Here is a 14,761-nt window from a genome sequence, read left to right as displayed (position 1 = left end):
AATGGAATTTTTAAAATTGTCTTTTTAAAATTTTTATGCGCTCCATTATTATTAAAGATTACTTTTATTATTATAAAGTAAAACGGTAATTAAATATTTTTAAAAAATTGATTATTATTACATTTAGCGGAGGAGAAAAAAAATTTTCGCTTTATTTAAACACTTATAATAAATATATATATAAATTCAGTTTTAGAATATGATTTACCAGTTGAATATGTGAAGAGAGAAATTATTTATATTGATTAATAAATAGAACATTTTCACCTGGAAATCTTAAAATTTAATGGAATTCAACTTCCGACAATATTTAAATATCAATAAATTTGAACAATCATGAGATTTCAATTACTTGGAAGAATTTAAATAATTTTTTGGCAAAGGACTAATTTTATATTATGACTCAGTAGTAGTAAATAATAAATTTTTTTTATTTATTTATTCATATTTTTTAGAAGATAATTTTTAAATATCGTGCAATGAAAAAAAATGAAAATTTTTTCCTTTTTGTGTAAAATTGTAATTAGTTTAAATAATTTACTTCCGTAATTTTAATTATTTTTAAAATTTAATATTTTGACAATATTTTAAAAAAAGGGCTGAACTATTTTTTTTTTAATTAAAATTTTTTTTCATACACAGCTTGTGAAAAAATATTTGAAATTGATTAATTTTATGTAATCATTGTTATTAATAATATTTAATTAATATGGAATACAGGACTTTCGGATTGTTGGTGTCATATGCGGAGGTGAGGTGAAGCTGGAACACAGGAGGGATGAATGGAACGGCGGCTTTTCGGCACAGTGTCGGTGGGGGTGGTGGTGTCGCTAGTCCAGGTGGAGGAAATCCTGGCGAACTTATACCCGTCACCATCCTCGTCATCTATAAGGATGATGCTGGATATGGGATGAAAGTCTCTGGAAACAATCCCGTCTTTATTCAATCAGTCAAGAAAGGTATAAATAAAAATTCAATTGTTACCTAACTAATCAAAAAATTAATTTATATTTTTTAATTTAAAAAAATTTATCAGTAATTATTAAAATTTATTTTATAAATTAAATTAATAATAAAAGGTATAATAATTGTTGAATGTTTTGAGAAATAGTTTTGTACTTTTTATTCAAAAAAAAAAAAATAATAATAATTTAAACAATTTTTGCTTTCAATTAAATTAACAAATAAAAAACAAACGCTCTGATGTCATTTTAGATTTTCCTCAATGTTGATAATTTAATGAGCTATATATAAGTAGTGTGTTTTCCATTTAAAAGGAAACCTCGATCTTGTTAACAGTGTGAGTCTTGTGACATTACTGTCAAATGTAATTAAAAAAAAGAAATCACACTTGACATAATTGAAATAAACTGAATCTTATAAGTGATTTTAATCAAGTTTTATTCTCAAACATATATATATATATAGCATTATCAATCAAGATAAATCAGTTGAATCGTAAACGTAGTGTCAAATGATAGAGTGTTATATTGTTAAAGAAAATTATTAATAGGCTAGATCCGTTTTAAAAAGTTTATATGTGTATTTCTTTGCAAAGTTTCTATGCGAGAGTGTTAGAAACTTAGAAAACTTGTTTTTCGATAAATATATATTTATTTATTTCAATTTTTAATGCATCTTTATTTTACTGTAGGCGGTGCTGCAGCCAGAGCCGGAGCTCACGCTGGAGACAAAATAATCAAAGTGAGTTTTATTTAGTATAGATATTTACAATATAGACAATGACTCATTGCTATTCTTTAATTGCCATTTTGCCTTTCTGAATTCCAATTTTATCCAACTTTTTTCAACTTTACTTTTGATGTGTGTTGTTTTTTTTTTTTTATATTTATTTATAAATTCTTTCTTTATCTTGAGTCCTTGTATTTAAAAAAGTTGACCTGGAGATGAAAATCAAATTCTAAATATGTTATTAGGGGAAAAAAATGTATTTTATTGAAAGAATTAAATATTTACACTTTTAAATATATATCGAAATGGTATTTTAATTTTGTATTTTAATTTTAGGTGAATGGAGAGGACGTAATGCACTCGACACATGAAGACGTGGTGAAACTTATAAAAGGTGAGTTTTTGAATTAATTTTTTAATTAAATTTATTTCAAATAACAAAAATGGTAAAAGAAATGATGAAATAATTAAAACAAAAAATATATCTTAATCAAAGACGTATTTTAAAGTAAAAAAAAAAATTGATTATAACATTTTGTCGGTTACAACAATTCTTTCCATTGATTTTTGATCATTGATCAAAGAATGGTCGTTATAATTGTCAGTCGATGGTAGCTGATAGTAATTTTTTCAAATTAATGTGATCATAATCAATTACATTCAGTAACGAAAAAAAAATTTATTTTTCGAACGCAATATTGTTTTCTCAACTTTTTCTTATATGGATTTTCTGCGTTTCTCTCTCATCCGTTGTTATATTTTGTCCTCGCAATTTTTTTTTTCTTCGATTATTTCTTTTTTTTACAATTATAATTTCACATTGAAGGCCTTATTAACAGGCGACTGAAACATTGTTATGACATTTTGATTTAAGCACACACTTCTTATAAGCGCGGCGTGCGCGAATGTACCAGGCCCGAGGCATTCATATAGTGATGTAATCACATGAGTTTATAGCAGTGACTGTGTGTTTCAACTTTATATCTCTCTTTGGCACTTTTTTTTTTTAAACTACAACAGGTAAAGATCAGAGAGTCATTTAACAAACAAGAGTTGAACACATGGATGATACTCCTATAGAAATTGTGCAACAAATGTAATGGAGCGTTAAATTTAACACTTGTCGTCTCATCTCTCTTCTAACCATTAGGGAAATCTGATTAGTTTTCGTCACGTTCAATTAGCATTTGAAAAAAAAATACCCCAAGATACGGAGGATATGAAGAAGCTATTCTCAAATATATGAGAATTGAGAAAACAAATCCTTCTCGTCAAGAATATATGACAAAAGTTTGGTATTTGGCTCTTCTTCAAAGATTCGGAATTTCTCGTTCATTCAATTGTATATTAATTCCTCGTAATTGGAGCGGAAGTACATTCACTGATCTCATCACGAAAGAAGCACTTGTGTTATTCAACGCCATGTTTTCAAATACATGTCACGTGTTTTTTCAATCAAAGAAATAAAGAAAGATGTCGAGAGATGAAGTATTGAATAGGAATCGAGAAATTATTTAGAAATTAATTCAATACTCATTGATTAGATCATTTTTTTTTTTTTTTTTTTTTTTTTTTTTTTTTTTTTTGTAATGTACACAAAGTTTTCAAGAGTTTGAATAATGTAAGAATTTTGTTATTAGTATAAAAGACAAATATTATTGAGTAATGTTGATTTTCATTGATTTACAAAATTTTGTTTCAATTGTTGATTTAACAATTTTTTAGTTTCAGATAATGATAATTTTAATAATTGATTGTTTCATACTATATATGACTATATTTTGAAATAATATTTGAATAAAATTGAAAGAAAATTTTAAAAATTAATTTGAAATGATTTTGAATATTTGATATTTTTGATGAATTTGAATTCTTGAAATCTAATTTAATTTTTCGAAAGAAATTTTTTTTCTAAGAAGAAATGATTTAAATTTTATTAATATTTTGGGAATTATTTTTATTAATATTTTTTTTGGCAAGTTTTGAATTTAGTGAAATAGTGAGGAAGGTATCGAAAATATGATTATAAAAATTGATTCTTGCTGGAAAGTTGTCAAAGTCCTTCAGATAGTTGATATAACTCGAGGCAGATGTGTCAATTGGAATGTAAAGTGTATTTTTTAAGAATGGAAAAAAAATCTTAGTGTTTGTTGTTTTATTATCAATTTGTGTGATTATAAAGTAGGTCTTAGTTTATAAACACGTGGTATGTATATATAGGTATATTATATATTCTGAAACTTTTTGTTGTTGTATGTATATAGTCTTATTATCCCAAAGTGCAGGAGAATAAGAGAGAACGTAATAATTGTTATCATTTACAATTATTACATTATGCACGTGATCTGCACTCTCGATTATTAAACTCTTGTCTCGCATTCTTGACTTTATATATAATTATATATATATTAATGAAGATGACATAAATCTTTTAATTATCTGACATCAAGAATTATTAATTTTTTTTTGTCATTTTTGAAAATTTTTTAGTTTTATAGTGTTTAAAAAATTAAATTTATAATTTTAATAATTAAAACTAAAGGGAATTTCCTTATTCGTGTGTAATTTCTAAAGAAATGTTTTGATTATTGAGAGAATAAAATGAATATCATTATTAGGAAAATTTCCGATTAGGATGTGAAGAAAGTCACCTATAAAGATATAGATAATAAATGTAATGTTCATTTTTCCATAAAACAAGGAAGATCTCTTGTGGCAAGAAAGCTTGGAAGTTATGGTTGAAGTCACGCAGGATTGAAGTAATCGTCGTGCTGACTCAATAAGTTTTTTCTGGTCTTTCCTTATTGCCGAGGTTCTCAACTTTTAGATTGATTTCTAACAATATAGGATAAATTTTTTTTTACTTATAGTCATATAGGAAATTTTTAAAAACTTGTGAAAAAATATAAATATATATTGTTGAATGTCATACTAGTACCATTTATAGAATTTGCTTTTTAACAAACTACCGTTTGCTGATTAATACGAGCTTGTTGTTTACAGTTAATTTATTTAAATACTCTCCACATTATTCCTCATGATTTTCTGTCTCCTGGTATTCAAGATATTTCTTTTTTTTCAAACATTGTTATTTTAAAAAATTTTTTTTTATAATTAATTTTTCATTAATTGTTTGTTTTACTATTTTTTAATATTTCATTTGTATATTTACAAAAATTCCAGCAATAATTTTCCATATTTTTCCTAGTTTCTTTAGTCATTTTTTTTTAATGCAAAAACGCTAGCTATGTAATGTATATCTGACAATTGGACATTGATTAATCGCATAATTGTCGATTAAACGTGACAAAGATTTAATCGACTCAAAAATAATATTGGTGAATTATTAATTTGGTGTTTGAAAATATTTGTCTCAAAAATAATGTTTCTGAAGAAAAAATAATTTTTTTTTTTTCAAAAGGTCCATTCACATTTCAAATAGAAATCTTCATTCATTCTATTGGCGTGTTTGATGCTGCTATTAATTAGCATTTTCTCAAGCATCTATGAAACTTGTTAAAGTCCAGGGTTCGAGAATAGACTCAGCCACCAAATAAAATACACATTCTCTCTCTTCATTGGCCTCTATACATATATATAGTATATATATATATATGTGTGTGTCGTCTATCTAGGAAACGAAAATCATCTCGAAAGATTTTCGAAGCAGAATTTGTGTACACACTTCTTGCTCGATTCTCTTTCTCTCTTTTAAGTTGACTTCATCTCGGTCCAGTCACGTCTTTGGTCGCGTGTTAGAGTGTGTAAACACTGGACCTCGTCATTCATATTAATATACACCTGGGCCGAGGTTCTCGGTATACATACGAATATTCCCAACGAAACGCCCGCGCTACTAGATACAAACTTTGCGCTTGGCTCGCTTTTACGCAGTTTAGTTTTTGATTCCGAAACATACAAAACGTGGCGGGCTGCAAAAAGTGAGACCAAAAAAAAAAAAAAAGAATAGACATAGTGTCGCAAATTTTCGTTACCGACAGAATTTTTTTTTTAAATTCTGAATGTGCGATTATTGCTTGATTCGTCGAGAAACGATCCTCTACATGAGAACACCTACCACGTACCACCTGAAACGGGCCTGGGATCAAGCTCCCGTGGAGCTTTATTTGGGTAGCCACTACTACTTTTGACCTCGCAATTCCTTAGATTTTAATAAAAAAAATTCCCTTTTGTTTAAAAATTTGCATTCTCTTTCTATAAGAAAAAAATGTAATATTAAAATTTACCTTAAATGGATGAATGATTCACTAAAAAAAAACAAAATTTTTCTGTTTACCTGAATTAAACATTTTTTTTTAGATAAAAAAATTTATAAATACTACTTTCAAATATTGGTTGATTTTGAAAAAATATAAATTACAATAAAATTCACAAAATAATTAAATTTCAAATTAATTAATTCCATAAAATAATTAAATTATAAAGTAATCGAATATTACAATAATTGGATTTTAAAAAATGATTTTTAATATTTGAGATATTTTTATAGTTGATATTACTAGTAATTGAATTTGAACAAATAATTAACATTTATTAAATTACAATATTATAATTTGATTATATTATATTATTTTTGAATTTTTTTTTCTTCTGAAAAAATTATTTAAACAAATTTTGATTTAAAAAAAAACTATTTGCTGATGCAAAATAGGACACATTAATATAGGTTCGTCACTGAATATATTGTTGGATTAAAATTTTTTTTGGCTATTCCGCAGTTCGTAAGACTTGTCGGATTAAAGTCTTTAATTTCTCTCTGTCAGGATGATTTAAAAATTTGATAGTTTATGAGAGCATGTGGCTCCATGTAACATATATAACTGAAAATAAAAATAAGGTCAAGGCAAGTGAAATTTTTAGAGATTCGGAAAATTTTTCTTTTTTTCTATCCCTTTTAACATGTGTATCAAAGAAATAGTTACATAATTTTACAATTTACAAAAATTAAAAAAGTATACAATGTCATGTAAATTTTTTTCTAAACCGTTCTTTATTTCTTTATTTTTTTTATAATAATTTGAAACTAATATTGAAAAATATTTAATTTTTTTTTTTTTGAAAATTTGCTTTTGCTTAAATTTTTTATTAATTTTCTATTAATTGGGTGAAAATGAGAGTTTTAAATAATGCAATTGATTTTGCATAATTTCAATTTTATTTGTTTGGATAATATTCTAAATAAATGCTCGTATTTTTAACATCTTATAAATTTCTCAAACTGACAATGGAATTTTAATACTTATATATTGATGTTCACAGTTCTTTGTTGTTGAAAAGTTGAATTTGAATTTTTAGAGGCAAAATTTGCCTCAAGTATTTCTTTGATTTTCTTGAAAATAAATTGAGCATTAGTCATCTTAAATGAAAGGTTTTTGGCACGAATTCAGAAATTGTCCGTACATTTTGCAAGGTTGATATTGTCACCCGGCATTTCCAAATAATAATTAGAAAATTTTCTGAAAAAAATTATGTTGACATTTTTTTGGCAAAATTTAAATTGTCCCAGTTTCACACTAATGAAAAAAAATGCAAGTTTACCCTTTTCTTCTTAAGTAAACAAGCTTTATATATAAATATTATAATAAATTGTGCGAATTGTTTATCGGAAATTAATTTGCTTTTTGATTTGAAATGCAAAATAATTCTTAAAGGTTAAATTTTAAAATGTTTGTGCATTTTATAAATAAACTTGGGAAAAACTCTTGCGATTATATGCTTCCCAGAAAGGAGAAAAAAAAATCCAAGTCTCATGAGTATAATATAAAAATGTTCATCAATTATTAATTTTCTTGGAATCAAGTTGTTTGTTGCAAAGTGCAATGGAGATTTCAGGATTCCAGCTTATTTGCAATAATTTATTACATGTACGACAAAGCGTTTCTGGACACACAATGAAACAAAAATCTAAAGAGTATTAATTATTTTCAAAGCACAATATTCATCATTCTCTTAATATACGCAAAAAATGATTTTTCAACAGGATGTCCCAAAACGCCAATGACCTACCAAAAATTTTTCATCAACGACCGTGAATCATATGCTTGAAAAAAAAATAAGGAATCAAATACCGAAATATTTCTTTGGACAATAGGGAAAGTAAAATAAACAATCAACCGTAACGACAACGACGTGCTTGAGAAAAATTCCCTTTTTTTTACTCTGAAGTCAGAAATTTATTTTATTCGATTTTCCAACGAAATTAAAATTATTTTTTATTTTAATAATTAATGAAATTTATTAATAAATACGAAAATAAATACATTAATTATTAAATAAATAATTGATTATTAATTAATTATTTAAATTAAACAAGATTTTTTATAAACTGCTTTTTAAAAAAAGGACATGTTACACTTGACAAGGTCACGATTGGCACTGAAGTTAGAAAACACTTTGAATGTGAAAGTTTGTTAATGAATTCACCGAAATAAAGTATTTTTTTTATAGTTCTTACAGTGGTCATTTTACAAAAATTTTGCGAGTCCATTAGAAACGATCAGAAAGTTAGATTGTTTATCTTTACAACTTTCTTATAACACAGTTGCTTTAAAACAATTTCAAATTTGTTTTTTACATTTCGTTTATTTAGAATGTTCTTTTTTAATAATTCAAATTCGGAATAATTTTAAAAATAAAATAATTTTTCTTATTTTTAAATTAATAAGAAGGAATTTAGTGAAGAGAAAATAAACTTAAAAAAAATTTTTTTTAATTGATGCAAAATTAATTTAATTTTGAATTAAAAATTAATGTAATTTTAAATAAAATTGCAATCTTGTTTTTAAATAATATAAACTTTGTCAAATAATAATAATCGATAGTGAAACGAATTTACGGGATTAAGGTTTGATAATAGAGACTGTCGCGCGGCAACAATCTTGAAAGACAATTGTCAGAGTGAAATATATATATATATATATATATATATATATATATATATATATATTATATTCAATAGAAGCGATGAGTTTCTTTTTGAAGTGAATGCTTCGGGACCGTTTTACTTTCTTTAGTGGCAAGACATTTATGTATATATATATTCAACAAGTATAGTGAATACAATTTGCTGACCTAAAGAAAATCCATTGCACGTTATTCGCTCGAAATAATCCTATAATAATAACGTGCAGCTGTGTCACTGCCGACTTAAATCTGCACAACTGTGTAAAGGTTTTTAGTCGAGGTAAATTCACATTCCCGTTGAAATTCCGCGTCGAAAAGCATTGGTTCGTATAGTCGAAATCTCGTGAAAATTACTCAACCCGGTATTTAGGGCATGAAATTTTATGCAATTATATATATATATATATATATATATATATATATATATATAATATAATTTCAGCAAACATACGTGAATTCGTTATGCTGCATCAACAATTTTTTTCAGGAATATATTTTTTTCAATTAGATTTTATTTGGGAGAAAAATGATTTTTTGTAACGTTCGGAAATCAAATAATTGTGATATTAGCCAAACAGTAAAAAAAAAATATTTTATATTTTCGCACAAAATATTTCAAAATTCGTTTCAAATTCCTTATTATCTGTTCTTTTATTGCTCATCTTCTAAATTATAATGTGTTAATTTATCCAGAGAATCGAAGACTAATTAAGTTTTGGAATCACTAATCAAATTCGTGAGGAATGTAGAGAGGAAATATATTAAATGGAAAGTTGGTGGACTTGGCCATGTCAACAAATTATTATTTTAGCCTTGAATGTCTTGCTGTTTTTTTTTTTTTTTTTGTTAATTAACGTTTTTTTTCCTGTAAATGATACATTTTTGCTTCCCACGTGGATTGTGGGATTTTTATATCAGAAAATTGTGTAAAATGCAAATTTTTTATATTTAAATGTAATAGTGAATTTTTTTTTAATTAAACATTTAAAAATTACGATTATATAAATCCAATTAACCGCGAAATTAATTAATAAATTAATAATTTTTGAAATTGTTTCAGCCTCGACAGAAGTGGTTTTGACAGTGCAACAGAAACCAGTGAGTTCGGGAGCATCAGGTTTACCTGGCGATCATCCGGGACAACAGCAACATCACTATCATCAACCAGCTGGTGTAATTGCCGGCTGTACAACCATGGTATCACCTTCGCAACCCGCCACATCACTTCATAGAGCATTTACAGCACCAGCTGGAGGCGTATCGTGTACTGATCGTATTACTGGTCCACAACCCGCCGACGTAAGTCCCTATTATCGACATCGTACGAATTCTGGCATTAATTTTCAAATCAACAGCAACAAAAACAACAACAATCAACATTCTATCAACAGAACACACTCAGCTAAATTATGCTTTGATAATATTAATTTTTCCCCTGCTTCATCCTCGCTTGATTCTCCTTCACGCTTTTTTCGAAATCCAAGAACTTGGAGGCTTTTCGCCAGCACGCCAGTTGTTAATGTAAGCCGACTTTTTTTTTTTTTTTTTTTTAATTATTTTTTTCAATAATATTTTTTTACAGGTGGCAAATTTGAATTTTTAATTTGAAAGTTTTATTTTTATTCAATAATTTCAATTTTTTAGTTACTTAAAGATTAATTAAAAATTTTTTTTTCTAAAGTGCTCTATAAAAAAATATACGGTCTTTTTAATTCGTAAAAATGTATTTTTGTTTGTTTAAAATCTTTTTCGGGAAAAAGTAAACTTTTCACTGTCAGTCAGAATCATTGGTAAATAGAAATAAATGAATGTATTTTTGAAAATCTTTTCATTTTTTTCAGCAAGTAAAATAATATTAATGTTACTAAAAAAAATTGAGAACTAAAGTTCTATTTTACAATTTCATGAATTTGAAAATTTGAAACTAGAATTTTTTTGGAGTATATAAATTTTTGGAAATCAATAATTGTAAATCAATTTCTGAAATAAAGTAATATTTTTGTCGTTAGTAAATTTTCGGTAAATGCGTAGTAAACTCTAAAGATATAAGAAATGACGTAGGTACCGTTTCCGGTACAAAATATAAAATGTAGAAATGACGATCTTCTAATTTTTTTTCAGGCTTGCATTTTTAGACTCTATTTTTTTAAGGGCATTGGCTGCTTAAAATTATTCTTTTGCTTGCACTTCTTCTTTTTTTTTAAAGAATGTTTTTAATTTGTCTTTTAATTTTCGAAATAATATTTTTAAAATGATAAAAATTTCATTTTTCTTTGGAATAAAAATTTTTTAAAAGTAAGAGAAAAGTAGAAATTGAAAATTAATATTTTATGCATGTGTTTCGCTAATAAAACTTTCTTATCGTTTATTTGCTGTTTTCTTTAGTATATTTTATGCTTTTTCATTTTTTTTTATTTTATTCTTGAAAAGAAGTTTCATTTATTGGTAATAAAGTTATTTCTTTTGCAAAAGGTAAACAAACAAAATCTACAAGTCATTAAAATGTAGAAAGTTAATAATCTTAATAAGACAGTAAATTATGAATATTGGAGATTTATAAAGATCTCTTTTGAAAATATGATTTCTTATTGAAATTCTTTTGAAATTGATAATGAATGATCTTATCTTAATTGCTTAATTCTCTTAATCAATTTTCATTTGCGAACTCTATTAACTAATAAATTTATCGATCTATTTGAATTAATTAATAACTGTTATTTTAGAATTGTTTCAAGAATTTCGCTTTTATTTCAGTAGCAAGACATTAAATTTTTTTTTTTTTAATTTAATCTTATTGAATTCTTTTTCTTTGGTAGCACGAAAAGAAGCGTCAACTGGAAAATGAAAAAGTGATTACAATTCAATTAATGTTGGAGAAAGAGCAAAGCTACGTGGACAAGCTTCGCAGTGAATTGGCCAAAGTCGGAGCTGGAAACTCCAACAGCATCGCGACATTACAAACTGAATTAAATGGAGCTGAACGAAGAGTTCGGGTTTTGCAAGAAAGACTCAACGCCGTATCGAACAACGATCATGTACGTACTTATTTATTTTTCATATATATTTTTTGAAACACGAAACCAAATTAACAAACTAATTTCAATTCGTTTCGAATTTGGAATTGAATTAAAAATTTGCTTTTTAATTCAATAATTTAAATTTTATTGAATAACGTAAATTAAAAATTTTCTTATAATAAATAATAAATTAAAAAGCTAAATTGAATAAATAATATTTTTAATTAGAAACCATTTGGAACGGAATCAGATTACGTTTTTAATTTTGTTTCGAGTTTGAAATGGAATCAAATTACATTTTTAATTACGTTCCGGGTTTGAAACCGAAACGAAATTAAATGTTGACTCCAGTTCCGTTTCAGTTGACATCAATAACTTTTTTTTTTTTTTTGATTTTTCTGAAATTATTTATTCCTGCTAGATGTTAATATTTATTTAAAAAGAAAATAATTTTTTGTTGATATTTAATTTTTTTATAATTTGCTGTTTTTTTATTTTTTTAATAATTGATTTTAATTATTATTATTATTATTATTATTATTATTATTATTATTATTATTATTATTATTATTATTATTATTATTATTAATAAAGAAAGTAGGGAAGCTATCCCGAAAATACATTAAAAAATTGAACACAGGGGTATAATATTGGTGCGGTTGTATAGTTACACATAATTTTAGGGGAAGTTGGCAGTTGTAAATAAGCTTTGAAACAATTGTTAAGCAATAAACATTTATTTCAAACACACCATTTGCTTAAATTGATGTAGTTCAAGTTTGCACAATGTTTCAAAAATTGAAATAAATTTAAAGAAAAAGAATAAATCCATTCAAAAGTTTAAATCATAAATAAATTATTAATTTTTTTTTCATCCTTGCAAATTAGAGAAAAATTATAAAATACATTAATTTTTTACAATATGTTAAAATAGGAAAAAAAAAAAAGCGAGACAAACTCCTAACAGGAAAAGGATTAACATTGCCAAACTTGAGCCACATCTTAAATTAAAGACTGACTCATCTAACATTATAGACTAGAAATAGATTTATTGGAGATTGTCAAAGGGAGCTAGAGATCAATGGGATGCATGAATATTCCCTAAAACTAATTAGTTCAAATTTTATAAGGCCTAATTTCTATTTAGCTGAATATTATAAAATAGACATTTGAAATGAATTTTCAACCTTTAAAATTTTTATTTAATAAAAGTTTTATTTGATTTAGTTTCTATTTTCATCGAATGGAAATTCTCTTAAATGATGATTTTGGTTAAAATAAAAATGATAAATTCAGTACAATTTGAAATTTTTTATAAAATTCAATTAAATAGAAATTCGACCTTGTGAATTTCGACAATTTGAACTAATAATTTTTTTGTCGAACACTCATGTGTCCCAAATTAACGATAATATAGTTTAGTTTAAGAGGGAAAAAAAAAAGAAAATGGAAAAAGCACACACAAAGGGACAAAAATTAATGTTGTGTAGCATTCGTGCGGCATTGAAAAAAAGGTGTCTGTGTTTGTGTATGTGTTTGTTTGTCTCGTGTAGTCTCTCTTTCCTTTTTTTTTTTTTTTTGCTAACATTGTTTAACAAAGCTTTTTTTTTGTATTGTGTCTTACAGCTTTGCTCGGTAACAAACACTTCATCTTCCCCAAGTCATTTGGCGGTTCTTGACTTACCCTCGAGCAGCGGTTGCTGTGATATACCGCCACCCTTACCTTCCCGAAAATCTCTCTCCATGCAAAGTCTTTCCCCACCCCCATTGCCACCTCGTCCATTACCACCCACTTCAAACACGCACAACACAGTCCAGCTGGAGCGACAACTGCTGTCACATATAACGCCTCCCACCACCAGTCATGGCATACCTAACTCTGTAAGTAGTTTAATCGCTCTCGTGCGACAGTAACTCAACTTGTCAAAAAAAAAAGAAAAGAAGAAGAAATTTCCATTTTCCATACGATTTTATCAGCAAAAGCAGGGCTTCACATTATTTATACAGGGTGCTTGAACTATAGTTAAAAAGTTTCTTTTTTAATAATAATAATAAAAATGGTGTGCGCTTGATAGCATCGGACGAATATAGATTTATCATGATTTTAAAATAAGCGACTGATCTGCAAATATTTTAATTACAAGGTTAATTTTATTTTTATTTTTATATGTATTTTTAGTAAAGTTTGTATTTTACTTTTTTTTTCATTATTTAATTGCAAATATGAATGAATAATTTTGGTTTAATAAGGTAATAAATTTTTAGGCTTCGGAATATGCAATTTTTTGATTTTAAAATTTAAATTTAATAGCAAAAATCCGAGGTCTAATTATTATATAAATGTGAATAAATTTGTAAATAATGCATCTTGTTGGTAGAAGGTAAAAAACACATTTTGTAAAAAAAAATCAGTAACAATTAAACAATATCCCCTGTACACTACAGTCCTTAGACTCTCTACCATTTTTTTATATATATATATTAACGTCTACTGTCATCCAATAACATTTGGGTTTTAGATTAAATCTGGTTTTTTGCAGTTATTTTTTTTTATCCAAAGATTGATTTTTTCATGTTTTTTAGTTTATTTTTTTAAAATAATTTTAGTTTTGAAAACAATTGAATATTCTATAATTTACATTGTATTTTTGTAATTAAGTTTGTGAATTTTAATAATGAAAAAAAAATGAATAGTTGTCGCAGGGAGCGCATTTAGGATCACCAAGTTCACTCAATAAGCATCATCGAACGAAGTCGAGCCCCGAACAATTAAGTACGACGATGATTTCTCCCGCGGAAGCCAGTAGATTATTGATTGCCTCAGAATCGATGAAAGATTTATCTCCTCCGCGACATGGACGTCACAGTGGAATCGACCTGGATGATCCTCCTCACATCACACCACCAGGAACACCACCTCCACCTTATCCTATTCCTAATTCTAATAATTTAACATCTTCTGGACTAAATGATGTAAGTTGAAAAAAGAAATTATTAAAACGTTTATAATAATACGAAAAGAAACAATAAGTTTAGAATTTATCAATATTTTAATAATCAAAATAATTTTCAATACTTCTTGAATTTTAATGATTTGCAAAAAATTATTTTATTTCTCAATTTTCAAT

At 26.2% G+C, this 14,761-nt stretch overlaps 1 protein-coding gene across 12 annotated transcripts in view; it reads left to right on the top strand.

Moving 5' to 3' along the window:
• LOC127284802 (rho guanine nucleotide exchange factor 12) overlaps window positions 1-14,761 on the top strand; it is a 49,964-nt gene that overhangs the window by 3,568 nt on the left and 31,635 nt on the right. For 9 of the 12 annotated variants that reach the window (XM_051310494.1, XM_051310490.1, XM_051310491.1 and 6 more), the window contains exons 2-8: window positions 721-959; window positions 1,655-1,704; window positions 2,029-2,086; window positions 9,677-10,137; window positions 11,433-11,651; window positions 13,260-13,514; window positions 14,328-14,606. In XM_051310494.1, coding sequence (XP_051166451.1) covers window positions 779-959; window positions 1,655-1,704; window positions 2,029-2,086; window positions 9,677-10,137; window positions 11,433-11,651; window positions 13,260-13,514; window positions 14,328-14,606 — 1,503 coding nt within the window. In that variant the 5' untranslated portion in view covers window positions 721-778. Of the gene's footprint in view, window positions 1-720; window positions 960-1,654; window positions 1,705-2,028; window positions 2,087-5,580; window positions 5,824-9,676; window positions 10,138-11,432; window positions 11,652-13,259; window positions 13,515-14,327; window positions 14,607-14,761 lie in introns of those variants that run through there. The other 3 variants (XM_051310493.1, XM_051310495.1, XM_051310492.1) reach the window with 3 other exon arrangements.

This window comes from Leptopilina boulardi, unplaced genomic scaffold (assembly GCF_019393585.1).
Source record: "Leptopilina boulardi isolate dan_hultmark-lab unplaced genomic scaffold, ZJU_Lbou_2.1 LbouV2_325, whole genome shotgun sequence".
Taxonomy (NCBI): domain Eukaryota; kingdom Metazoa; phylum Arthropoda; class Insecta; order Hymenoptera; family Figitidae; genus Leptopilina; species Leptopilina boulardi.
This window is presented reverse-complemented; position numbering and strand designations above follow the sequence as displayed.